General features: G+C 39.1%; 1 protein-coding gene across 2 annotated transcripts in view; it reads right to left on the minus strand.

The window, feature by feature from the left end:
• Window positions 1–26,605, minus strand: part of ZMYND11 (zinc finger, MYND-type containing 11) — a 43,209-nt gene continuing 16,604 nt past the window's right edge. For both annotated transcript variants that reach the window (XM_009870885.1, XM_009870884.1), the window contains 11 exons: window positions 18,956–19,033; window positions 18,458–18,550; window positions 16,893–16,980; window positions 15,644–15,699; window positions 14,859–14,936; window positions 14,195–14,313; window positions 12,179–12,386; window positions 10,013–10,081; window positions 8,100–8,372; window positions 6,826–7,011; window positions 1–2,134 (listed from right to left, as the gene is read on the minus strand). In XM_009870885.1, the coding sequence (XP_009869187.1) occupies window positions 2,012–2,134; window positions 6,826–7,011; window positions 8,100–8,372; window positions 10,013–10,081; window positions 12,179–12,386; window positions 14,195–14,313; window positions 14,859–14,936; window positions 15,644–15,699; window positions 16,893–16,980; window positions 18,458–18,550; window positions 18,956–19,033 (1,371 nt within the window). In that variant the 3' untranslated portion in view covers window positions 1–2,011. The remainder of the gene's footprint in view (window positions 2,135–6,825; window positions 7,012–8,099; window positions 8,373–10,012; window positions 10,082–12,178; window positions 12,387–14,194; window positions 14,314–14,858; window positions 14,937–15,643; window positions 15,700–16,892; window positions 16,981–18,457; window positions 18,551–18,955; window positions 19,034–26,605) is intronic.

Consider the following 26,605-nt stretch of genomic DNA (forward strand, 5'->3'; position numbering starts at 1 on the left):
TTTGTTGTTTTGTTTTTTTTCTTTAAAACACACAGTTTTCACGCTGTAGTAACTTGGAAATGTGCAACCGTGTCAACAGAGACAAAAAAGCCAAAGTAACACGAATCTTACTTTCATGCAGCTATCAGTTAAATATTACATATTCTGGAATGATTTTACACCAAAAATATTTCCACAATAACTTGCTTTCATAGGGGTGGATCGAAGTTTTGGAACTTGTAAAGTAATTGAACAAGATTGATTTGTAGTTGTGAAGTGTTTTACAGTCACAACACAGAGGCGACAAAAGTTAATTACACATTTATCAGGCAATAATGTAGCTGTGGTAATACAAGTTACCATCTACTCACTATTTTTTCCAATCAACTCACCACTTAATTTCTGCAACGGATTGGGCATTATTTGGCAGTATCTAGTCAATTAACATATATCAATCACCACTGTAAGTAAAAAAGATCAGGATTTCAGTGGTAGTTCACAGAAGTCTTAGTTATATTTTTTTCTTTACAATGACCCTGACAAATCCTAGAGAAAACTTTTTTAAAGGCTTTCCTTCTGATTCTTCAGCTTCCATCGTTCCATCATGTAATTGCTTTCAATAAATATCAAAGATCTAAATAAATATTTACAAATTATTCCTCTAACTTCTCAAAAAATAGCTGGATGATTAATGGGCATATGACTCAGTCTAAGACCAATCTTTGAAAGAAACTAAAATGCGGAGACACTTTAAAAGAAAAGCTATTTAAGTAAGCTTTACATCTATTTAAAAAATTGTCTCTGAACATGGATGCAATTCATATATCTATATATAAAACAAACAAAAAGAAAACCATTTTTCAACTATCGATCCATTCCTATTGGTAATGCTTCTTAATCCAGACATTCCGCAAAATACAGACTTTTTACAAATCACGGCATCTTTAATACAAGAAAATTAACATGCATTATTCTTCATTCTGAGTACAGTGATGGAGCTCATTATTAGGCAATGACCCATTACTACAAACATAACGGCTTCTGTGAAACTTAAGTGCTTTTTCTCCTTTTATTATCGTTACGATGGACCAGGTGACACCAGATCATAGGCAGTCAAATGACGTCGGATTGGGGAGGCTGAAGGAGGAGGGGCGCAATAAAGAAATTTGTATGCCTCGTAATTCCATAGATGAATAAAGGTAGTTGGTTTTTTTGTTTTGTTTTGTTTTTTGGCTTTTCTTATTCTTGTTACAAGCACTCATGTTAGGATAAAGATGAAATGTGCAAACTTCAAAATTTAAATATTCATTTTTCTCTAAGATCCAGCTCAGTAAAAGATTACCCCAGTTCCCTGTGATTTTAAACTACAAGATCAAAGCTAATATTTTGTTACAAAAGTTATATATTGAAAAGAAATAAAGAAAATAAAACACAGTTGGGAAATATTTAAGAAAAAATACGCAGGACTAGCACCTGCTGTGTCAACCCTGTTCCCTAAATTCAATCATGTACCCACTGGTATAACCAATAGATAATGCCTTTAAACAGTAAAATTAAGCTGAACAAAACCAGCTCAACAAGGTTAGGAAATAAATGTTACATCAAGGTAGTATGCTTCGTTTTTCTGAAACAGTTCTATAATTCTTACATTCAGATCTAGTTTTTAAATGCTCCTTTTGTTAAACTTGCATGACTTTGTCATTTTTCGATCTGCTGTTTTTAAAGATTAAAATCTCTGTAAAACCTAAAAATGTTTTAAAATTTGCTGAAAATGCAACAAATCCTCTAGTTTAAAATTATTTAAAGCAACCTGCTCCCACAGACGTTAAATTCATTTTGCGGACAAAATTTGGGGGGAGCGCTAAACAGAAGATTGAAATCACTGTGCAAAATTTCTTTTACGAAAAGTGTTTAAAGGCTGGTGCAAAATGGGAAGCAAATCCTAAACAATTTTGGCTTCTTGGAAACAAAAACCGCTGTGTCTGAGAATAGCAATCATCGGGGTGGTTTTTCTTGGGGAGGACTAACTCTTTCATCTTTTTCTGCGGCAGGTACGTTTGTGTTCGGCATGCCAGTGCTCCTGCTGACACTTGATGGAGCAGTAGGAAGTGTTCCAGCAGCAGTGGTACATGGCCTCCTCTTCACAGTTGTAGCACTGGAGAGAACAAACAGGATGAGATTACCATGACCACCCTCGCAGGATCCCTCCTCCCCAACGCACAAGCATTCCCACCCGCTCCGGGATGCATCAGCACGTGGCAGAGCCGTGCTCCTCTTTTACTTATGCTCGGGGCAGCCAGAGGCCCGAGGGCGTTTTACACCTGTGCCAAGTAAAGCCATGTAAATCTGTAGCAAATCTGCACAACGCTTTCGTCTTTTCCAGAGTCCAGATGACGGCTTTTGAAAAGATCACCTCCCACTTAAGAAAACTCATCTCTCAGGGCAGTGGACTGACATTTTTCAGCCACGCAGTGCAGGAACCATCTTTTTACCCTGCATTTTTATAACAGCAGCATGATCTAGGTGTTAAAAGCTATGATAGATCAGCAGGCACTTCCTGTGTGAACAGGTTCCGAGCAAGCTTGAGAATCGGTGTTCCTGAGGTTTCTTTACAAGCCTGACCTGTCCAGAGGTTGCCAGGGCTAAGGAAAATCTCAGAAGTCACAACAGCATAACCAAAGAAAAGATTAATTTGTTAACAAGTGGTTTGTTCTAGCCCACTTAGGGTAGGTCTGCAAGGAGGCTACTGTCACTGGGGGCTGCCAGCTGCCAGTCTGTGCTGCAATCTCCTAAAAAGAAAACCCCGTGCTACATCGGTGCTACTGAAGATCAAGAAAAGTGCCTTTTCCTTCAAACCTTCCAGAAGGCAGCCTGTCATACACAGGATGGCTAGATGGGCTCGTGTCTCGTGTTGTGCCTGCCAGGACGGCACGAAACTCCTGAAAGAAAGAAATGCTGCACATATTTCTGCAGAAGCACTTGGTTCTGCAGCAAAGAGGATTTCTACTCTAGAACATACAGATTCATGGCAGCTGGAAAAGCCACCTAGAAAATTACCCTGTGGCCAATGAGGAACTGAAAAAAGGGAATCAATGTGGTGATCAGCACCACAGGTGGTCAACAAGGAGGGATGGCACCTCCATGGGCAATGTGCCCTGTCTCCAGGTGGTTTTAGACCCTTTAGAAGGGAGGGCTGCAAAAGCATGAACGATCATCTTGACAAAATCCTCTAAAGCAGGGCGGCATTGCTGCTAAAGGAACCACTTCTACTCAGCAACCCTGAGAGCCAGGTTCTAATGATCTCAGACTTATCTTTCTGAATTCAGTCTGCTCAAAATCAGAGAGAATCTTTACAAACCCAGCCTGAAATGTTTCTTGCATGATGGGGAACAGAGGGAGGGATATCACACAGGGCGTGTAGGCTGCTATCAAACCACAGGATAACACACAATTTACTTTTTATGTCCTGTTTAGCTACAGCATTTTTAATAAAACACAAAGAAAACAACTCCAACTGCCTTAAAACAAAATAAAAGCACAACACTACACACTACTAAGACAGATCCAAGAGAGCCAACATTTACATTGGCTAAATCAACAACTATTTATTTATATCAGCAATAAAGGGACTGCTCTATCTGCATGAGAAGGGAACCTCTCCAGTCTCATTTTATGACTTGGCTCCAGGGAAGCTTATTTGTAGAACTGTCTGCAAACAAGCGTCCTCTGGAGAGCTGTTTTCCTGATTTTTCATGTTGCTGGCTGTCCACAAGCCTGTGGGAACCATTAGGATCATCCGCTGTAAAGGTGCGGGGAACAGCTGTGTCCCTCCAGTGCGTACAGCGTGGGCCTCAGCCCAGAGGTCTGCTTCACATCTGCCTGCTTGGAGAGATCAAAACAAGCTAAGGCAGGAGAGGACATCGGATCTGTGGGTCCGGCACTTCCCTTTACATATGCCGGCCATAAGTGCGGGATGTAGATCTCCACTTACAAAAGGAAAATAGTGTCATCTAAGCTAGTACCAGCCCATGTGGCAGAGAAGGCACAATGGCAGCTGGCCTCAGGCCTCCTCTTTTCTTTGTATTTTCCTCTTTCTAAACATGGTCAATGCGTCCTGGGTTTTTGTTTCAGATAGTATGTGTCACAGACAATGCTCACTCACTTAGAAAAAAACAGTTGCACGTTATGAGTAAATACACATGTAGATGTAATTGAGAGATAAGTTAAAAATTATCTATAAAAATGAACTATGCACCAATTTAAATGTGACTTATATGCAAATAAAAGAAGTGGAAGCAATTAAAAAAGAAAGACTGACAATACTGGCACTCTAGCCTGTATTCTAAAGGCCATCACAATGTATAGTCTCATGAACATTATCCCTGCCTTTGCATTTCTTCCTTTTCTTTGCTATTTACTTGAGGTGTCTGTATTAAATCCAAATTTTCTGGAGGTATAAAAATGAAACTGGGTTAAGCCAAGGGGACAGTGACCAGTTAAGAGCAACAGAAAACGTTGTTATCTATGCACTGGGCTCCTAAGGGCTGGGAACACATCTTCTTGTGTCCCTGTACACCACCTGCAAAATGATCCCTTCACCCTGATGGCTTTTTTTCTATAAGTATGGAAAAAAGACAAATATAGCCTGGATAACAGCAGCTGTATTCCTAAGCCTAGATATCAGCATTACACAAAACCAGAGGTCTCTGCTTCTAATTAAAAAGCAAAGCCACCAAAATTCATTTAGTATGTGTGTTAATTACATGAGATTTTGGTAAGGAGGTATCATTATAATAGCAGCATCGAAGAGCAGTACTACACACCAGGGACTGTCATTAGTACCACTGAAGGAAAAGTCGCTGGGGATTTGTGTAATTGGACCAACTCCAGCCGCCTGAGGCTGCGTGTTGGCAGGCAGATCCATCAGCCTGAATGCAAAGGTGTTTATCCTTCCTCTCCTACCACATGCAAACCAGCTGCTTGTATGATGCCTTCATTTAAGGGGGTGATTGACAGATAGTTCTGGAGCTACAGAAAGAGCCAGGATGGTCAAATACTCTAACTGCTCTGCTTGCAAAGAGGCTTTATACACATGATCATAAGACGCAGCAACGTGGTACCAGGGCACTCTCTGATTAGGCTGAAAGATATGGCAAAGTCACAGTGGAACAGAAGAAAGTATGTCTCGAGAGTATCTTTCATAATTTCTGCCTCAAAAACCACCAAAAAGCAGCTGTAGTCGAGTCCAGACGCACAATCAACTCACTGTGATTGAGTTACTGCATGTCAGCTGAATGGTGGCAACAGTCCACATGTGCACTCTTAACTTTTGACAGAAGACAGCTAATTTGACACAGTTCCACAGTGGGCAAAGGCAATTCAATTTCCTTCTCAAGTGCCACAGGCAGAAGCATGCATGCGGACACCAGCAGCTGGTGACTCATTAAACACAGTAACTTGATCAAGTCGGAGACCTAAATAACTTCTCTGGTCTGCAGAGACAGGTAGACAGGGAGGAATCTTCTAACTGACAGGGACCCGAGCACTGCAGTATCATAACAGCCACAGTAAAACCTCTACTAGTAACAGAAAGGAAGACTCTGCAGGAGCTCTGGCATTCGAAGCAATTCTTCTCTTTACAAAAAAAACAAACTTGTAACTCTGATAGTCAGCAACCGACTGTCTCGCCTTAGTATTTATTTCATCCTACTACATAGCGCAGCTTCCTCTGCAGGGACCATCGTTTCATCTGTAAGAACAAGGACTAATGAGGCTGAACATAAACAAACAGCCCTTTGCAGCAGAAGACAAACGGGAGCTGCGGGAGGGAGCTGGGGCTGGCTGTCCCGGGGCAGCAGGGGGACAGCAGCTGCCCGTGGCCGCTCGGATCGGCGGACCATCTCATGGCACGGCACCCGAGCACTTCACAGCCTCGCCTGCCAAAACTAAAGCTCAAAAGGAGGAGAAAATCTTATATCCGCTCTCCCGTGTTACACAGAGCTATTACAGTGTGGCGTGATTTCCTGAACAATGGCTTTCATTTCCTTGTTCTACGAAAATCAGCAAAGAAACAGCAATGTCTGTATGTGTGCCAGGCTCGCTGCTCCTCAGCGTAACAGTTTCCACCCTTACTCTCCGAGAGGCTAGCTGCACACTGTTATAGTACTTGCATTGTTTGAGCCATGTGGGAGAACCCACTTCTGGCTTGAAAGGAGAACATGAGATGCAAAGCAAACAAAAATAGGGAAAAGTTTGCAGCATGTAATAGAATGGTAAATCAGAAGTCTGTTTTCACTTTTCTAAAGGGCATACAAACATGGTTTTTTGTCGGGCAATGCTGCAGATTCACGTTTAAGGACTGAACAAGAGAGAGAAAGGTATTTCAGAAAGTCAGGTCTTAAGTGAAGCGAACATGAAAGAGCTGCAGCAAAAGCTAGGAGAGGAAAAGGCCAAAAGAATATCACTACCAGCATTATTAGCAGGGGAATTCAGATTGATGCAGCCAGATATTGTACCCTCTGGGGCCTTGAGATCAAAGGAGTGTGAACATAATGCAAAACATATCTTATACGGAGTAAAACTATACTTGGAAAAAAAAATTTGATACTAACATCTGATTTGGATTCAAGAAGATGGTGCTGTTAGCACTACATAATTAAGGTGGAAAGGAATGGAACTTCAAGTTGAAATTTGGAGGTTCAGATAATCTGAAAGGAGAAATCCTTAAAGCTGAAAGACCAGTAAAAGAATGGTTTAGTTAAAAGCAAGGAAGAAATCATCTTCACCTGGCCTGCAGTATGCATTATACATTTCCACCTACTTTGGTAATAAATTTCTGACACTTACCCACTGCTTCTTCTTGGTCTGGGAAATCAGTTGCTTGTGCTGGCCTGCTAGCTTCTTAATTTCTTCTAAAAATTCTTCTTTGCACTTCTCCTTTACCTGCTTACATTTTCTGTCCATCTCTCCTTGTGCGTTGGCCACAGCTTTATTTACAGCCTGCCTTTTCTCTTCTTCCATCTCTGTACGCAGCTGCCATAAGAAAGTCAGCAAAACAAGTCAATGGACAGCTATGAGAATAAAAATATCCTTCCTCCACTTTTCAGATCTCTATCAGTGATGTAGATGGATGTCACATAACTAGAGATTTCTCCTATTTAGAAGAAAAAAACAAGTTCTCGCTTCTAGAATTACAACAAAACTTCCATCCCATAAGAAATGTTAAAAATAAAAAAAAAAGTCACCACATTCCTAATCTGCTAGGCATCTACAAAACCAGTGAAATAGGTCCCATGTGTATTTTGTCAACAATCAGTTTAGAGATTTACAAGTTTAGCTTAAACACAGATTTTGTCTTTTCCAAATCTACAACTGTATACAAATCTACAGTAAAGGCACAATGAAAATACAAAAGGGAACACCCCTGAGTTCATGAAGAGGTACCTTTTAGTATTCATTGTCTGCATGATTCCTGTGGCCTTGTCAGCTAAAGATTTGGTGGTTTAACCCTACAGGATTAACACTTAAACTCCTTAGGTTCATTCCATAGCCCTTCATGCTATGGAAATTCATCTTGTCATATGACAGGTATTTAAGAGAGGTCAAACAAATCATCCTCTAAATTGTCCAACTCTCTCCAGCCCAAGGGGACAGCTCAGGCTTAGATACTGAATTTAAAACAGGCTATCTTTACGGAAGAAAGCTCAAACAAATTTCAGCTAATCCATTTAATGTTTAGGTCAAAAGACTGACAAAAGAAGCATTATTTATGAATAGCTTTCAAACAATGTTATTGTTTACAACCACACTTGACAATGGAGACAAAGGCTTTGGAAATGGATACTCATGAATGAACAAGTAGTTTCTTTTTTTGATCATAAACTGATTTCACTGGACAAGAATCAAAAAAAGCAGGAGCTTTCCATTTCAACTAAGGTCTGTTGGTACAGTAACAGTCTAAAAAGCAGTAATGAAGATTATTTTTGATGTCTTCTCTTTGGAAAAGGTTTTTTATTCATTTTCTTAAGGACAGACGTCACAAAAATAGTAAAGAAGGTGAAAAAAATCGACACTCCTCCTCTCCTCAAACCAGAGTGTAGGTGGGGTTCGAGTAATGTTACCTTTTCCACTGCCTCTCGCACAACTCTCTCAGTTTCTCTTTTGTGATCAGCTTTCATCCTGTCCTTGAAATCATTAAAGATTTTGGTGTATTTGTCATGGCACATATTCTGACACACTCCATCATTACTGGTCTGAGTGCTCCGATGCAGCATTTTTGGAGAAGAGGCACTTAACTTCTTGGTCTGAGTTGAGACTGAAACTTTTTCAATGGGCTGAGGCATTGTGGGGATTTCCTGGCTTGAGCTTACTGCTTCAGTTTCAGGTTCTGGCTCCTATGGAGAAAGAACAAACTTTTAAATCTAGATATCAAAATAGAACAAGTTAACTTTCAGTTCCCCCTGGAGAAAAAAATATAACACGGCCAATGCCAGTGCAATTAATGTGAAAAGTGTCCGCTGAAGTCCTTTAGCACTAATGGGACATAGGATCCCTGAGGAAAACTAGCATGACAGCGGGTTGGCTCTTTGGTCAGGCTTTTCTGACTTCAGGTAGGAGCCCTCCAGAAGGAAGCACACATATGGCATCAGTACACCACACTCAACAGCCTCGATTCCCAAAAAGTACAACCAACATCAGAGGCTGTGCTGAATCACTTGGGATTACTAAAGGGTTGCTATAGATTCTTCCTTCTACCGTTCTCCCTGAAGAGACTGTGGTTGGCCAAGGTGCCTGAATTTTTCTGGCAAACTCTGGGCTTACTCTGTCCCAACAGACTCCACTGGGGTCTGTAATATTCCATTGGTTTCATAGAACTGCTGCAAAGATTGATTAGAACTTCAAAGGTGCTTTGAAGATGAAAGGCTAATGAGCGTCTAAGTCTTGCTTCCAATAATATAGAACTAGACTTGGATGACCACAGAAGCTTTCTGTAATTACACAATTATCAAGAAAGAATTTAGCTGCCTATGTTATTACACTGCAGCACCAACTGCTCCTGCCTTTTAGAACAGATAGAAGTAATATCCCTGGCAGACTCTTACTGATATTTGAAATGTCTGAAGACACAGATGAACACTGGGGTTTTTAGCTTAGATTTTATAAAGCTCATTTAATGGTGTAGAGGCAAAGCACACAGTACTTCTAACACTAGACTTGCTCAGAAGTGGACTTTGTGCCTGTCTGTGTGATGGGGCAGTGCTCACACCAAGAAAAAAGCTGACCATGTATTCCCTTTTGCAGCCAATTACTCTCTAACAGGGCACTGTGATTGATTTCTGCATCGCTGGATAAATATGAGCAGAGCTAAGGTGGCAAATGGTAAGACACAAATATATGAAGCTAATTACAGCAGTTGCTTGGCAGAAAACACAATAAAAATGACAAGACATCCTAAACTGTAGTCTCCCTAACTTGCCTTCAAATACAGGTTGTGCCCCAGGGAGCGCAAAGTGTGTGTTGCTGCCTCCATCGATGAAGGTGTCTCCTGTGGTGCCCAGATGAAGGTGCCCAAATGTCAGGAGTGGCAAAGCCTGTACTTCAGGCACCAAGGACATTCCCCATAACTCCAATGTTAAACTACCTGAACTCTCCTCTGGAACTGTGTCCCAAGTCCTTTCTGAACTTTTTCTTAAGTGTTCAAAATACAGCCGAAACCAGGCCAGGAAAAAATACTCAGAAGTTAGTAAATATGAAATTTATGACTGTCTCAGTAACTGCCCCCTTGTGTACAAGCATAAAAATACAGTTCCTTAGTTGCATGATTATTCAGCAAGTTGTATAAAGAAGTAAGTTCCCCAGACAAAGGTGGATATGACATTTTAAGGAGCGAGAAGGACTCAACTACGAGGCAGGAAGTTCCAAGATTAATACTAAATAAAAAGGAAAAGGTGACAGAAATTGAAGGAGTGTCTATTGAAATTTCAGACTTTTTTGTACTTTACTATCTCTGTAAACTTTGTAATTGAGGACTTACTTCTTTCTTGAGTTCCATACTCTGGTTACGTCGTCCTTTCTTTGCTCTTGGTTCCTGAGTAACCTTCAGCTGTGAACATTAAGAAAAGCATATCGAATCATTCCAAAACTCAGTTCATATAAGTAGCATTCAGTGTAATGTGACTGACGTACCTTTTATTTGTGAATGTTTGAAATTATTTAATTTAGCAAATAGAAAGGTGAATACTGTTCTTAAATGAGAAGCGCACACAATAAACTTTCCACATTATCGCTGATGACTATGATTGCATGAAGGAGCAAAATTCATGACTAAGTTTTAACATTCCTTATGCATTTGCTAAAATACTCTGAACTATTATTTTCTTCATTTCACACACAAGTTCAAACACTTGTTTTCTGGAATATTCTCATATCAGTGACACATAATCTTCACCAGATCTTGTCGGAAGCCAGAAGGCAGTAATAATTCTAAAGAGAATGCATATATGTAAAATATATGTTTTATATATTACGAATATCCAGACTTGCTATAACTGATTATAACTATGCTTGGAGGGGTCCAAAACCTCATGCCAATAAATAACAAAAGCCCATCTCCAGCAACAGAAACAAGAGAGAGATCTAAGCGGATGGCTGCATTGGGTTTGTCTGGCAAGGATTTGGTGGCGGGGGTGCTAACAGGGATGGCTCCTGTGAGAAGCTGCCAGAAGCTTCCCCCATGTCTGACAGAGCCTAGGCCAGCCAGCTCCAAGACGGACCCATTGCTGGCCAAAGCCGAGCCCATCAGCGATGGTGGTAGAACCTCCGTGATAACACATAGTCCCCTGCAGATCCCTTTGTGTGATCAGCACAACCCACTTACTCAACTTCCAGTGGCTTAAGGAAAAATTCTTCCTCCTGTCTTTGAAGCATCCATGACTAGCCAGAGTAAGTGATGGGGTACTGCAGAAGACTGCAGGGCACGGTGTTTGACAGTGACTTTTACGTTATTAGCATTAGGTATAAGCATTAATCAAGTGCAGGATGAACAGCTGGAGTAGAACAAAAATATGAAAATGGACACTTCAAACTCTATGACTGACACTTTGGAAAAACTGGGAAAATGCTACTGTTATCTTTCATAAATATGTGCTACTGTTTTCTTGTTTCACCATACACTGTTGCATGACTGCATACATGACATTAAATAAAGGGGCTTCAAAGGGTTAGCTAAGCAAACCAGGCTAAAAAAACTAAAACCACTTCGGTAAGAAGCATCCCCTTAAAGCAAAACTAGTTTAATAAGTCTGAAGTTTTTAGCTACAAATTGGACTATCGGTCTTTTTGACAAAAGGGCAAAGGAAGAGGGTCAAAACATGCTGATTTTTTAAAATATAGACTTAGAGAAAGGATAGTGGTTTTAAACAAGGAAAGAAGATGCTGCCAAGGAAAAGGCTGCCAAAAATACAGAGATGCATCCTGCAAGCTATGAAAATCTTAATGCCAAGTCAGTAATAGCGAATACATAAAACTGTCCTGGACAACAAATAACTAGCAAGGTTCAGCTGTGATAAGGGGATTTCCATATGGCAACACAAAGTTTTACATCTTGGCCCTTTGTACTTTTCACCTTTGTTAAACCAATATATTTTTTCTTGTTTTGCAGAATTATTTTTAATGACTTTGATCAGTTGCTGGTCACATTGTCCTCAAGTGCAACGTTTGCACCTAACTTTAGTTGAAGTTGCTGAAAACGTCATGGTTGGTGTTACTCAGGGATCTGTAATGCAGAATGCAGTCCGACGTGAACATAGTCCAGCTGTGAAAAGGCTGAGCAGCTACACGGCTGTGCCTTGATGGAAGTCCAAGAAGGCAGTGTTGCAGTCTATCTGATATCCATGACATTTAACTTGAACATTCCTATTTAACTTTAGAAATCTCAGTCTATCTCATCAAGGTGCTGTAGGTGACAAACATTTTGAAACTTCCCAGAGGTCATCCAAGAAACTGAGGAAAGAGGAAAACTTTATACTCTTGCTATTACTGAGCTACACAACATAGGGAAAATAAGTCTCTGAACCCTCTTCTTGTCACCACAAAACTGCAGACAGAGCACAAGGCTAATATAATAGTAGATCATGCAAAAATATGTCACCTTCGTACCCTTTAATGAATTGCCATTTGCTAACGTTGTGGCAGCACTCACCTGTTCATTGCTGGTGGAAGAGATACTCGACTCTGCCTCCTCTTCCCCTTTATCCTCATTCTTTGATTTCCAGAATCTTCCCTCACGAAGAAAACGCTGGTGCAGTTCCAGCTCATCACAGGCCTTCTTCCAGCCCATACTGCGTTTCACATGCAGCCGATGGATGTTAACTGTGATATCCTGAATGTTTTCGGAGGGGATCCAGGCCCTTTTGAATACACAGTGCAGACAAGTTCGGAAACATTAAATACTGATAAAGGATCTTGAATTGAGAAACTGACTTCAAACACAGCTTTTCACCATGGCCAATCACTGACAATCCCTTTTTACTCAGAATTTTTTGTATATTCAACACAGTTGTGTTTGCATAAGCACTTGTTAGCTGTGGGTGCTATGGCTGAAAGTCTCTTTCATTTTTGGTGAGCCACAAATCCACCCCAGCACCAACAGCAGTCTCATCTCCTGCCTGCTCTCTTGCTAAATGCCTTGAGTCAGACACAGAAACATCTTTACTGAAGGTTTATATGCTTATTTAATTTAGCCCTTGACCTTTTTGCTAGAACTGTCAAGGAATGTACCAAATTATCACCTTGAATAGAGACATTTTGTAGTTTGGACCCCTATCTATCACGACAGAACTCATGTGGGTACTGTCATGCTCTTTTGGACTGAATTCATGCCAGGACTTGGTTCCAAAGGTACTTCATCCTCTTAAATTTATCTTCAGAGTCCTCACAGAGTTAGATGGGCAGCTCCTGACATTTTGAAAGGTTATACCAAGCAACACTGGACATTAAAGAACGAGTCACTGCCATGCACATCTACATAACAGATTAAATACTGTAACAAATTAAATGTTTGCAGATTCTCAATTCTTCCAATATAAATTTGTTTTCAGAGAAGTCAAAGAAACAATGCTAACCTACACCAGTCAGGAATCTAGTCTTTCGTCCAATTCCAGCACAGTATCTAAGCAATGGCACTTTAGCAAAATGTATTTTGCCTATTTTATCAGCACACGTTTAAGAAGTTGCAAGCACCTCAATCCACAAGTGCCATGTTACCTCATTAAATTGTTTGAAGCCATGTGAACTTAATGTCAAAACTACTAAAGTTGTATTTGCAAACAGATTCAAAGTAAATCACTCTGTGACTGAGCCACAAATAAAGATCCTTTACCCACTTAATATCTACTAAAAAATCTTGGTAGTTCATATAACAAGTTAAAACAGGTTATGTACTGTACAAGTTACACTAAAAGCAATTTAAATAAATAGCCTCTTAAAACAGTTACTGAATTGTTGGGGCCCTTTTGGGATGCACCAAAACATATCACCTTTCCAACAACCAAGAACTACTTTGCAAATGTTTCCTCTCCTCACATTATAGGCATTGAAATCAAACAAGAACAAAAAAACCACACAGTACCCCCACTGTAGTAACACTACTACAAACCCTCCTGAAAAGCTGAACAAACAACTGGAGGTGAAGGTAAAAGCTGATCTCTTAAAGAGTGAATTTTCCACTGTAAAGGGCTAAACTCTGAAATTGCAACCTGGCTTACAGCAGGAGCTCTGTCAATGTTCTAGCAGTGAGACAGAAACATTTGTGATGTATATTATGTTACTAAAACACAAAATTGCAATGTGCCTGCTCAGAAGAGAACACAGCAGAAAGTCAATACTTCTTGTAGTACATTTCTGCCCAATTTTCACTTCAGCCTGGATTAGCAGGCTGCTTACTGACTGGAAGCAACAGCTGAAATTCACTTGCTTTCTTTAATTAAAATGGCATTAAGTAACACCCCTATGGAAACCTTGTAAAGGGAATCTCTGAGCCATTTGGCAACTTGAGATTTGTTAGACACAGCTTTAAATTTTTCTGAAACAATTATGGCAAAGTACTCAGTCTTTCTAACGTTGGCAACTAGCTGAGCCAGGATTTACAACATGATAGAGGAGATAAATTGTTTTAAGCATTGTTTGTAAAAAGCAGCACATGGAAATAATAAATTACCTTTGGTGGTGATGGCCAAAAAAGCGAACATCAACTTGATTGTCCTCTTTCTGCATGACTTTGGCTGGCCAAAACCCAAAGCCTTTCATTTTGGCCCAAACCAACTCATGATTAGGTATCTGGAAAAAATGTTGTATTCATTATTGGATATGAAGTATTATATTGAAATCTCCCTCAAATATTTTGTTGTAATACTATGCTAGCATGTTTAAAAATATGGTTGCTGTTATGTCTGGTGCTATTTTCATTTTTATCTTCTTACAATACATATTTCCGTGTTAAGACTTATTGCTTGGATCAAGGTAAAAAAAATGCAAAGTCTAAAACGGGTGTAACTGCCTATTGAAAACAGAGATTTTAAGCAGCCCAAAATTTAAACCTGTCTTTATAACTGCATCCAGAAGAAAAGTTTTATTTCTGTAAGCTCTTTATTTTCTTGTAAGACAACTGTAACTGGCTGATAACCAAGTTTTATAACCTATTATGTTAGAGCTTTGAAATTCAATCAAGATTTCACTAGTGTAAAATATCTAGGCTTACAGAGTTTTAACCACACTTTTGAAAGAAGTCTACTGAAATGGAATATTCAATGCATTAGTGACATCAAAACTGCAGGCTTTTATACAGAAAAGCAAACAAATAAAAGTCTGTGTCAGCAACATACGCAAGGATAGCAGAACCAATTGTCAGGTCGTGCATTTGACAAATAGAAACAATTCTTGCAAAGCTGCAGTTCATCCAGCTGAAAAACAACAAAAAAAGTTAAATAAGCCCCCAAAATCCTATTTATGTGACTTCAGTAGTACCCCTCCATTAAGCAGTAAAATTTTTCTTCCCTGCTTGCTAATTTGCTGGAGTTACTTCTGTCTATGCAAACCAGAGGTGTGAAACTCAGGTGAGCTGGGAGGGAATGACAAGCTGCAGAAACATTATTCATGTTTTAGAAAAACAAGGCAGAAGGAGGAGACCAATCAAACTCTTAATGACTTATTATAGCTAAAATGCAAAGAATAGTTGTTTAACAAATATTTCAAGTACATTCTGAAAAAAGTAATTCAACTGTACAAATGGAGACAGTGTGACAACCCCCCTAGCTTTCCTTTTTGGTCTCCTCCAAACACTGAGAAAAGTTTCAATGCCAACTACAGAACTTTGCGGGAATCTCACCTCAGGTTCAAATTTCTATTAGCAAGTACAATTATTTCTAGTCCATTAATATATTATTGGATTATTTTCAAAACTAAAACTTGACTACCAGTATTTTCAAAAGGATAGTCTAGTTACACACGGATACACAAAAAAGGAATTTTGAATCAGCTATTAGAAAGGAGAAAATTTATAACAAACTTCATACCCTTTTTATTTTTATAATAAGTAGAATAATTTTCTTAGATTCTGCAATGAATATCAAGTATCTTAACTACATTTTGGTTACTCGGTACTACTTACTTCATGACATGTGTCTTTGTAAAGCATCCTTGCTATATCAGCTTGTTCACTGTCCGCTATAAATTAAAATAAATAGTATGAACAATCCGAGTATGATCACAGTGCTCACTAAGATTGCAGCTGTCATTGTTACAACTTTCATGCTATAATTGTCTTGCTTGAGAATACAAATCATAATATAGTCACTTGGATAACCCTTCCATTTAAAATTTTCTAACCACCAGTTCTGTATTTGTTTTCTCTTTCCCATTTATATGCAAAAATACCGTTGGGAGCTTTTGAACTGAACAATACAAGTACACATCTGGAGAGCAGCATCAGGGAGACGGGGCTGCTCTTAACGTGGATCCAGTTCCTTCTCTGCCGGTGCCTTAATGGCACACTGCAATCGTCTGGAAACGTCGCTCCCTGCTCCCATCACTTGCAGGAACACAGGTACAATCACCTAAGTATTTGTGCTTCACAGAGTAATGCTTCACAGGCTATTTATGTGTCTACTTTACACCTGTATATTTCTGTATTTCCCTACCAATGAGAGCGCAAGTATTCTAATGGTGCAAATAGACTGGTCCTACCCTCCTCCCAGTTTCCCTGACGTGGGTCGTGTCTGCAAGGGAAAAACACATCCTTCCTGAAATGATGGCTCTGGAGTACCTTGTTACAGAACTTGACACTAGTTTCTGGACAAGGTGGTGGTGTTTTTTCACTTCCATCCAGACTGTCCCATCATATCAAAGTCGCTTATTACCTTCCCAGTCACTATCGGCTTCTCTGCTGGCTGTACCTCCACACACTGCACCAACAGGACATTTAGAGCGTGGATGTAGCTGTATTTGCTGTAGCAATACGGCAGATATTGCCCATGAATGAAAAATAAGTGTCTATAGTACATGTTTCTGCTGGCAATGCACATCAGAGATCAGACCTCTTCCCACCCTAGAAGAACACAGGTATGCTGGCAGAAATCTGCAGCACAGACTGACTTACGACTTCGGATGGCAAAGGTGCAAATTCCCACTAGTAGATTTAGCCAGAGAGGATGAAAATACTTGTATAGTAGGTGAGCCAGAAAAGACCCTGCAAAATCCTCTTGCAGCTTACTTTCATTTTTAAGGGCTTTCAAATGATCTCATCTATACTTATCTTACTATCTTATCTTACTTATACTTACCAAATTCACTCCTGAACTTTTTGTTTTCTACAGTTAAAAATAAATCAAATGAAGCAAGCAGTAAATGTAGTACCTTACCTCCATAGAAAATCACCGTGTTGTGTAGAAGCAGCTGAGCATCTGCTTTGAACTCCTCATAACTCCTGTACTTTCCTTCATTTACTTTCTACATAAAATAAAACAAAGGTCTGTGAAAAAAACCTGTTAAAGTGCCGTACCTGCTTTATAAAGAGAAGTTTTCACAGAAACATGCATTATGCAACACAGATCAGACACCACCTTTCCTGCATACAGAAGGAATACTTACAACTCTTTGACATGGTTTGTTAGTATCTGAATACTGGCTTCATTGGTCCCTTTTTGCAATCCCCAGAAGTAAAACAGGTGCTTTAATCACTAAGTTTTTCTTAAAAAAATTCTCTTGGTTACAAGAAGATAAATCTGGAGTAGCTTCATCATAAGGTGTGGCCCAGAACACTTGTTCAACCTGAAATATATCCTCTGAGGTGAAGAATCTGTACTTTAAAATACCAACTAGTTTCAAATCAGTATTGATCGCCTTTGCACTTTCAGGATCTTCACTTGACACTCAGTGTTTTCTTATTAAGTCTGTCTTAGTCCACCAAACTCATGACAAATGCCTACATGGAGCTGTGCAGTTCACCTTCCTAGCATGCTCTTCTGTCCAATAAGGAATGCAACATTTTTGGTTGTGCTCTGTCAAGAACACGTACAAGAATTCCAATCACCACATAAAGCATCACCAGCTTCTAGGATGTTACCAAGGGCAAAAGACCTTTTGTGGAAGCAGCTGAAGGTGACACAGCGAAAGGAAGACCTGATGTATTTTCAGGCTCAGCCATTGTCCCCAGTACTTTAAGCCAGCCAGTAGTACTGGTCTCCAAATCTCTCAGTGAAGATGTTGTTTATCCACATGTTTCAATAACAATAATAAAACAAAGGCTTTTTCACATTTGTGGTTCTAAAGGGCAAGATATACTACAGCACTGCACAGTAATCCAGTTGCAGCAATGAATAAAGATGAATACTCAGTTCATTTTGGTCATGTGCACTTGATTTACATGAGTCATGGTCAGACCTTTGGTTCACAAAAAAAGGCAATGCATCTACCAGTACTTTATTTTTGGAATAATTAATGCAAAACAGATGTTTTAAGTGATTCTTGGTTTTTTCACAAAATGATCATTTCTTTATGAATCATTTAGATGTTTATAAAGTTGAACACCTACACAAGGGCATAATGACTAAAACTGGAATATGGTGAAAAACATTGGCCCAGATAGGAAAACGTAGGCGCTCAAGTCCATATTCAGTGACTTAGACAAAGTGTACTTTCTCTAAAGATTTCAGTTACCCGCAGCTCCTAGTAAAATCTTAGCACAAAAAGAACCCAGGATACTCTATGTCTAAAAACTAAGCACCACTCAAAATAGTTTACCTAGGTTATCTATTTATGAATAAAAGTTTGAAGTTTTAAGCTCCCATATTCAACACTGGACACAATACTGAAATGCTGATCATAAGCAGAATTAAACAGAATTAGTGCTTTAGTCCTTGAGGTTTATCTTCACTACTAAAAGACACCATAAACAGTGTGGAATTTAGAAAGTGAGTCACTCTACCTCCTGTATAGTAGGAACATCAACAGCTGAGTGCACCAGCCTTCTATACATTGGGTGTTTGTTGTCTTTCCCTTTCTTGTTTAGATCTATAGCCTGGAAGTACCATGAGAGAGTGTAAGTTATTGCATTTAGAATCTGCTTAAAACACACAAGAAAAAGATTTTTAAAATGCAATAGTTCCAAATATTTCAAGTGGGCAATATGCAAGGCCAAACTGTGGATCCACAATCTAACAGATTACATACGTTTCAAATCCAAAAATGTCCATTTCAGAGGAGCCACAAACTGGTGGCATAAACCACTCCAGACAGAATGATGCTAATCCCAACAATTAGACCTGGTAAGTGTATGTTGAAATACACACACCACTTCTGACAGGGGAAATAAAATTACACCCTCTTGCATCCCTCCTCCCTGCACAATCACATTTGGCCAACTGCAATGCATCCTCTACAGCACAACCCAACACTTCAGAAAACTTCCGTGTTTTGGACTCACCCGCTCCTTCATACGGGAGACTATGAATCGCAGGTATGTGCTCATCTCTTGTTTACTTGTGTTTTTCTTCTTGATACTCTGTCAAAGAAAAATAGGTTGATATTAGTATTTTAAATATGACTCCGAAATGCACGCAATGAATTTTTTCTCTGCATCACAACATTATTTGAAAGGTAACTTTGAACCACACCTCATATAATATTTTTTAGGGAAAATCTTTTCTGGGAAATTAGTAACGCTAACACATCACAACAACTATACATTTTGCTTTGACCTATGTCTGGGCTGAGGACTTCAGCTACAGAAGAATTACAGGTTTTATTTCCACTTGTAGCCATAATACTCCATCAAACCTCTCATGTGAGAAAGTGTCTAATTAGAATAAAGCAACTGAAGAAAGGCATTTTAGGGACCAGTTTAAAATTCATTTATGGTCTTTTTATTAGCGAGGAATTAATATTTTCAGTAAAATAAATTTCAAAATAATATCCTGTACCATCTACAAATTATATGCTTAGTAGGCAAAAATGACACCGTCTAAGAGAAAGTCAAAATAGGCTCTAGCCAGTAAAAACTCAGAGCACTTCTCACTGCTCAAGAAACATAGCAGTTGTTATTTTTTGTGGTTCTCCCTTCACAAAACCTAATTCAGATTCTGGAACACACACTGCTTGTTTTTAGCAGTTCAGGATCCAGTTTTCTACCTCGTCTTAGACTTCAAAGTCAATGCAGGCTAACTGCATATAGAAAATGTGCTGCAAAAGAGAAGGTGGCTCTCTGCACATGCCTTCCTCATTCCAGGTCACAGCAGCTGTGCACAGTTCTGTATGGCCTTACAACAGCTGGCTAAGAAGTGCCATCTCCCCCTTGATCTTGCCTACAGGAGTTCCCCAAAACACAAGCACAGCGAAACAGAAGCATGGGTGCCAGGTTTATTATCCTGAAGTGATTTCTAACTGCTCACATCTCTTGCAAAAACGCTTACTCCTCCTCACAGCTCCAAATGCACCGAGTGTCAAACCAAGTTCTCCCCTTCTCACACCTCACACCACCACCTGTATGCAAACTGCGTGGACCAAACTGGCTCGGTTACATGTGTCCTCAAATTTTGATGGTCTTTAGCAAAATCCACAGAATTGTGCAGATGACTGCTGCTTAGTAAACGCAAGAAAAAACAGTCCATGTTCTAAGAGGTAGCAAATAATTAATTATTAGAAGCGTGCTCTTTTTTTACTGAATTAATTCTGTATGACTCTGAACAGATACAGGGAGTGGACATACTGAGTACAGAGCAACTACTTTCACATATTTACTTGGCAAGAGTAAAAATTACAATTTAGTGTGAAAAAAAAAAAAGGATAGGATTCAAATGTGTTTCCTCTGCTTATATGCCTCCTGCAAGACACTGAAGCCACTGAAAATCACAGGCTGGCCCATGTGCAACATATACATCTCAGGACTTACTACCTCCTTCTTAAACCAAAGTTGTACACAGCACTACCAATGGAGCTGTTTATCTGTTAGCAGTATGTATAGAATCATTACAAACTGCTGAAATATCACTTCAGTCATGAAGCTATATAGATACCACAATATGCATAACAACACTATGGCTTTTTCCTGACTGGACACTATCACTGTTGGGTAAAACTCACTATTGTGGAGATGGCCAGCACCAGGTCTTTCTAACACAGTGCAATTTAAGCATTATTGTCATAATATTAACGGTTCCCTGACCTTCGTTCCGAACTCTAGAATGATACAGAATTTGACGCTGCACTGTATGTCTGAATCACTTTTTGTATATTCATGTTTTGTCTGCCACGAGAACGTGTATTCTGCTCAAATTCCATTCACCTATTCAGTTTTGCATAAACCAACATTGGTACTGCAAATGAAAACTCAAATGTACATTAAATTATCTGCATTATGAAATGCTGCTGTCATTTTGTCATTTTAGGCACAGGAGTGCTGTATGCTTGCTAATGACACAGCATTTTAAAAGCCTCAAGTGTATTAGGGCATAATAAAACTCACTTGCACTGACTAGTCCTTCTACACTTCTTTTTCTAACACTGTTCTGAATTTATCATCCTTTGAAAGTATTTCAGACTTCATGAGAACCGTTTTTCATGCCCTGCTGGGCAAGGCGGTTTGGAAGAGACTGTGTCAAGAGAGATGGTTTACAGTCTTATCCTTCAGATCATAAGAAGACACAGGTAGCTGGCTTTGTATCACTATTGATGTCAGCAATTAATATCATCTTAAGCACCAATAAAAAGGATATAATTAATTTGCCAATTCAGGCAAACTTGAATTTCTCCACTTTTCCTTCAATTTTAAGAAAAAATCCTCTACTAAATGTTGAAAGGTAATAAATTTATGGAATTGGAGCCTATGAGCCAGCAAAATGTCTTTTTATGGCAAGGTTGCTAACCCTTTGTAGAAAGCCAGTTATAACCCAACCGCTTCATGCGCTTTTCAACAGATTAGTCCTTTAGGAGGTATCACTCACACGTTCTTTGGAAGCTATATCAGAAAATGTGTTTTTAATAAAAAAAACCCTTTCTTGTATTTTAAAGAACTCTAGTGTTCTCACAGAAGTCAACCTAGAGCCACTTAAAGAAAAAAAAAAAGATAATACTAGATAGGAGCTATTATTTGCATAAAATCTATTTATATTGCTCTGACACAAGAAAATATACCCATTTATGGGTCCCTTTATAGCCAGAGTGATATAGAAGCAAGTATAAATGAAAATTAGACCTTTTAATTTCCTACTTTTGGGAAACAGATACAATGATGGTGTCTTGTGAATCTGCTAGGGTGGCAGGATCCACTGTGTTATCTTTTCTTACCGTCATATCTACTAAGAGAACGCTACCACAAACCTTGTTTAAGTACGAGTTTCTTTCAAGGAGACTGCTATGCAGATGATATGAATTAAGCAAAAAGATATTCCATGTCATATAATGGTATGCCTAGCGTTAGATACTTTTCTTGCTTTTACTCTTCCTTTTCTCTTGGGGAAGTTGAGGGGAGTTGGGGAGAAGTGAGAGAGCCACTGTGTGGTCATTAGCTGCCTACCAGGGTTAACCCACAACAAGGATGATTCCTAAGTCACATCAATTTTTGAGAGAAATCTGCAACCGTTCTGTTTCGAATCAAGGTAAACTGATTGCAGCTGCTGCAATTTTTCATTTAAAGTGAAAAAAACGTAGAAATTCTAAAAAATGCAAGTTGTTAGTGTCAGCATTCTGTCTAGCTATAAGCATTTAAATTACATTTTCTCCAGGTAACGAGGTTTCCCCATAAGCGCCCATTAATGAGTAATGATTCCCTTCCCCTCTCAACTGTGTACACACATCAAAGAGCTTCATTTAAGTTCCGTGATGGATTAGGTGAAGACTGTTCAATGACAGATACATGTTTCTAAGGCACCAGTTCCATTTTCAGAAGGAATTCAGGTTTCCAGGGGTATATCTGCAGAGGGGAACTATGTGCATGAGTCTAACGTACATTACAGAATCACAGAATCATCCAGGTTGGAAAAGACCCTTGGGATCATCGTGTCCAACCATTCACACTGCTGTTTAGAAAGTCCTTGCTTCACCCACTGGCCCTTGGATTTTTTTAGAGCTTAAATTTCCAGAGAAATTTGGTGCTACATATGGAAAGTTTTACAGCTCTGCCACCCTCTCGAACTTCCAACCCTCAAGTCGTCAGGTTTCCTGTACCATTAAGAAAGGTATGCAGGCACACTGGATGGCTTTCAAGAGTAACCAGCGCACCGTATGCCCAGAGGAGAATACAGAAAGGCATCTGCATAAACACAATATGGCATATCAAGACTATGCACAGTTAAACTAGACTCTTCAAAGCACTAGGTCCTTTCAGAAATGTTATGGCTGAATCCACAAATTGGTTTGTACTTTTATGGTGCACTAAGCACCTTCTGAATATGAAGCCTCATATGAATTAAATACACTTTTACATGTACAGAGAAGGAGGTAAGAGGCTCTAAGTGGAATTTTCCCATTTTTCTCACAGCTGTGGAAAAATTCCTGTATCCTTTATTAAATACGCCCTAGGCAGTGCCCAGTTCTGCCAGCTCCCTGATTTACTCAAGGCTGTGTGTGGCTGCAAGGTGAATGGGAGGGACTAGTGGGGCACTAACACCTCCCCAGGTGTGGGCTCTGCGCACAGAACCACTTGGTTCTAGCATTGGTCCCGGATTAGGACTTCCCTTCACTCCGCAATCTGTGGCTATTATTTGTGTGATTATGCCAAGTCCTGTTTATAAATACGTATCACATGTGTTGCCTGATCTAGTTGAGAGGTGGCGTCCCTGGCGACAGGGAGGCTGGATTAAAATGATCTCTAAGGTCCCTTCCAGCTTAGGCAATTCTATGAATACGACATAAACATCATATACTGTTCTAACAAACTCCTACCCTAACACTCCATAAAGCAATATTCTTTTTTAATTCCTTTCATTTTACATTAACCATATTGGCTGACAGCAAGCCCTTAAAACCCCCTGATCTAAGTACTTGAGTTAGTTGAATAAGTAACTCAGTCTTTCTCTGCTGCTAACTTTCTGTTCGTCATTTTCACTTGTCAAATTATGTCTAAAGTTGACTGTGAACTGCAGGATGGCGTTTTTTTATGTACTCTATGAAATGCTTAGGACAGTATCAGAAATAGCCTATTTATAGGATACTTATCAGCACAGCATTTAATATCCTAAGCTCTACAGTTTACTTTACTCTCATACAAAACAGAAATGAAACATGCACTATGTTACGTAAATTGGTTATAACTCTGCAAAGCATATGCATGGAAGATCAATCCCTTATCAGATGCTTGTAAAAATTTAGTAGTCAAATGAAATCATATGAATGATTCTTTTTGTTTCATAAATCAAAAACCATTCCTCTGGGACAAACTATGTGTCACCGTGCATAATTTTACCTTTCTAAAAATTATTTTAGAATTTGAGGTTTTAAAAATATTTTTTCAGAAATAATAATGGTTGGTAACCCCAACATGTGATCAATATTCTCCTATTTACATTTCTGTATATATCTATTTTCCCAAGAAAACCCCACTGGTATTTTTGCAGTACTTTCTAATCTTTAGGTTAAAATAACAGCTGGAGAAAATATCCTCCTTTTACCTAACTAAAGAGCAACAATAAATGTAAAAGTCTCCTGCATTGTTTAGAGATTTAGCTGACTAATCCTGTCTTGAATGAACCATTCCAGTAGTGTGGAATGTAATCTCTAAGTTCATTTGATACTGAGTCTTTCTCTTGTGACCGGTTTACTAGGAATTTTGCTGATAATACCAGTTTATTTCACTTAAGACAATGATTAGTCAGCAGTCAGGGAAAATTTTCAGTCAATGCAATGTGGTTCAAATTGAACTTTGTTTGACTCTTGACTCCTAATGAGAATTATGCAGGGTACAAAATATTCAGATTAGTACCATCACATTAAAAAAAATCCAACAACCACAAAACAAAAAGCCAGGATCTGGACATTATTACTTATGGATGCAGTGGAGAAAAATCACCACCAGGGAAACAGAGTTCAGAGCAAGCGACTGTTATAAATGTCATGGGAGGAAAAATATTTAAAGTTATGAACAAATCCTTGGCAATGTCCTTTATAAAATGTTTCTGACTAGTCAAGTGTGCAAGATGGAGTTGCACAGGTTGATTGAACTAGTACAACCAGCAATTGTGAAACGAATAAACCAAAAGTTTGCTGACCTTGGCAGCATTACAGAAGCAATCTTTACATAAGAATGAAGTGTTCTTAGATTATTTTTCCCAATATATTATGTTTCAAACATTCTTTTACTTCACCTTTGTAAGGAGCTTTCAAATCCTCAGGTGAAAAGTATGTCCAGTTACAAGAATTAAAGTATGAGAATATATGCATCTCTTTGTCCCAGCTATTACTTTTCTTTAACGTACATATTTACTGCTGATAATGCAAAGTAAATCCTATTGCCCTTACGCAAGATGGTTAAGCTCTGTTATGTCCTCTGGACATCAGCCAGGGCTCTCCCAGTTACCATAGTTTTCTGAATATAGGCCTCTCTCTTGATTTTAAAATAAAATTAGAGCAGTCATTTCCTAAGAACGTGGGGAGAACGCAGCAGAATAATGAAGCCTGACTCGAGGATGCTAACTCTCGTGCCAAACTGGATCTCTTTTGCTTACAGGGACTCTGCAAGGCTCCTTGGTCCAAGTTTGCAGAAAAAAAGGTCTTGAAGTGATTCGGATTAAGGACAAGGTAAAGAGGAGCTACCAGAACAGGGGCAAATAGGATGCCACTGCACTCAAAAAGGCATTATTTACAAAAACAGGCTAATCATCATGTGAGGCACTGAGGAAGCCAAAGATCTCTGAGATAAGAGGCATTTAAGAGCCCCCAAACGCTCTCCTTAGTCTTCATATGAAACAAAAAGAGAATTAACATACAGAAAGACAGACACAGCGTACATGGTCTGAGTTTCACTGGATATTTTTTCCAAGGTATCATTTGTTGAATATCATTGCCATGAAGGATTTCAAGGCTCCATGATAAAAGTCAAACTGCTGGCAAAACTGACCACTCTACGTAACTGTGCACGTTTCATGCAATGATTCAGCACTTCCACTTTGATGACATCCAAGTTACAAGACATGTTATAAGCCACCTCATATACAAGGTGGTTTAAACCAATTACATTCCCTGCTCTCACCAGGTGTCATCTAAAATTAGTGGCAAACTAGAATGAAGACTGGATCTAGTTCACCTAATTTTAACTATTTATAAGAACTACCATTTCATTATGAAAAACAACAATTTCTAAAGAGATTATTTAAAAATCTGAAAGCAATTCACTGATACACAGTCCTGCTTTGCTTTTAACAGAGGCACTACAGAGTATCTAAATTAAGTGCTAGTAATTCAGTAGAGAGGATACAGTAAATGTCCCTGTTCTTAACTGTTTTTCTCCCTGCCAGTACTTCCTTCTCTTTCCTTTCCATTTCCTTGAAGTAGGCTTTTCTTGCTATTTTCCTAAACCCCAAGAGCCCCCAATCTGAGGCAACAAGTGGGTTTTTTTTACAACTGATTCGAAGATAACGGCCATCAGAAAGTGATGTTTTGAAACAAAACAAGCCACGTGTTTTCCAAAACAGCTTCTCCATACTACGAAGTGCCTGAACCCTTACATTCCTTGCAGCACAGATCATCTGAAGGTCAGTCTGCTGCTCCACAGCTAGATTTAAGCTTTTAGCAAGGTAATTTCCTCTCCCTCCAGCAATCCAAGGCAGAGTTCAACTGGCACGTTTATGCCTTTCTATAGTAATAATTTTTTTCTTAAGCATTCATATGCATTATTCTTTCCATTTAAGGAAGCCTAGGAATGTGCTCCAGTGGGGCAGGTGATGCGGAGACGACAACAGTAAGGAGAAGTATCTGGCTGATTCAAGACCAGGTACTAGTAAGCATCATCCTGAGTAGAATGTTTAGTCTCCTAATAATATGTAAACAACATACCTGCTCATTCTTGGAAAATACAAAGAAAATACTCTTTGCTCTCTCCCTATCATACTCATAAAAATAGCAACTTTAAAGAAGAAGCCATAGA

Source organism: Apaloderma vittatum, unplaced genomic scaffold (genome assembly GCF_000703405.1).
Source record: "Apaloderma vittatum isolate BGI_N311 unplaced genomic scaffold, ASM70340v1 scaffold11826, whole genome shotgun sequence".
In the NCBI taxonomy this organism is placed as follows: Eukaryota; Metazoa; Chordata; class Aves; order Trogoniformes; family Trogonidae; genus Apaloderma; species Apaloderma vittatum.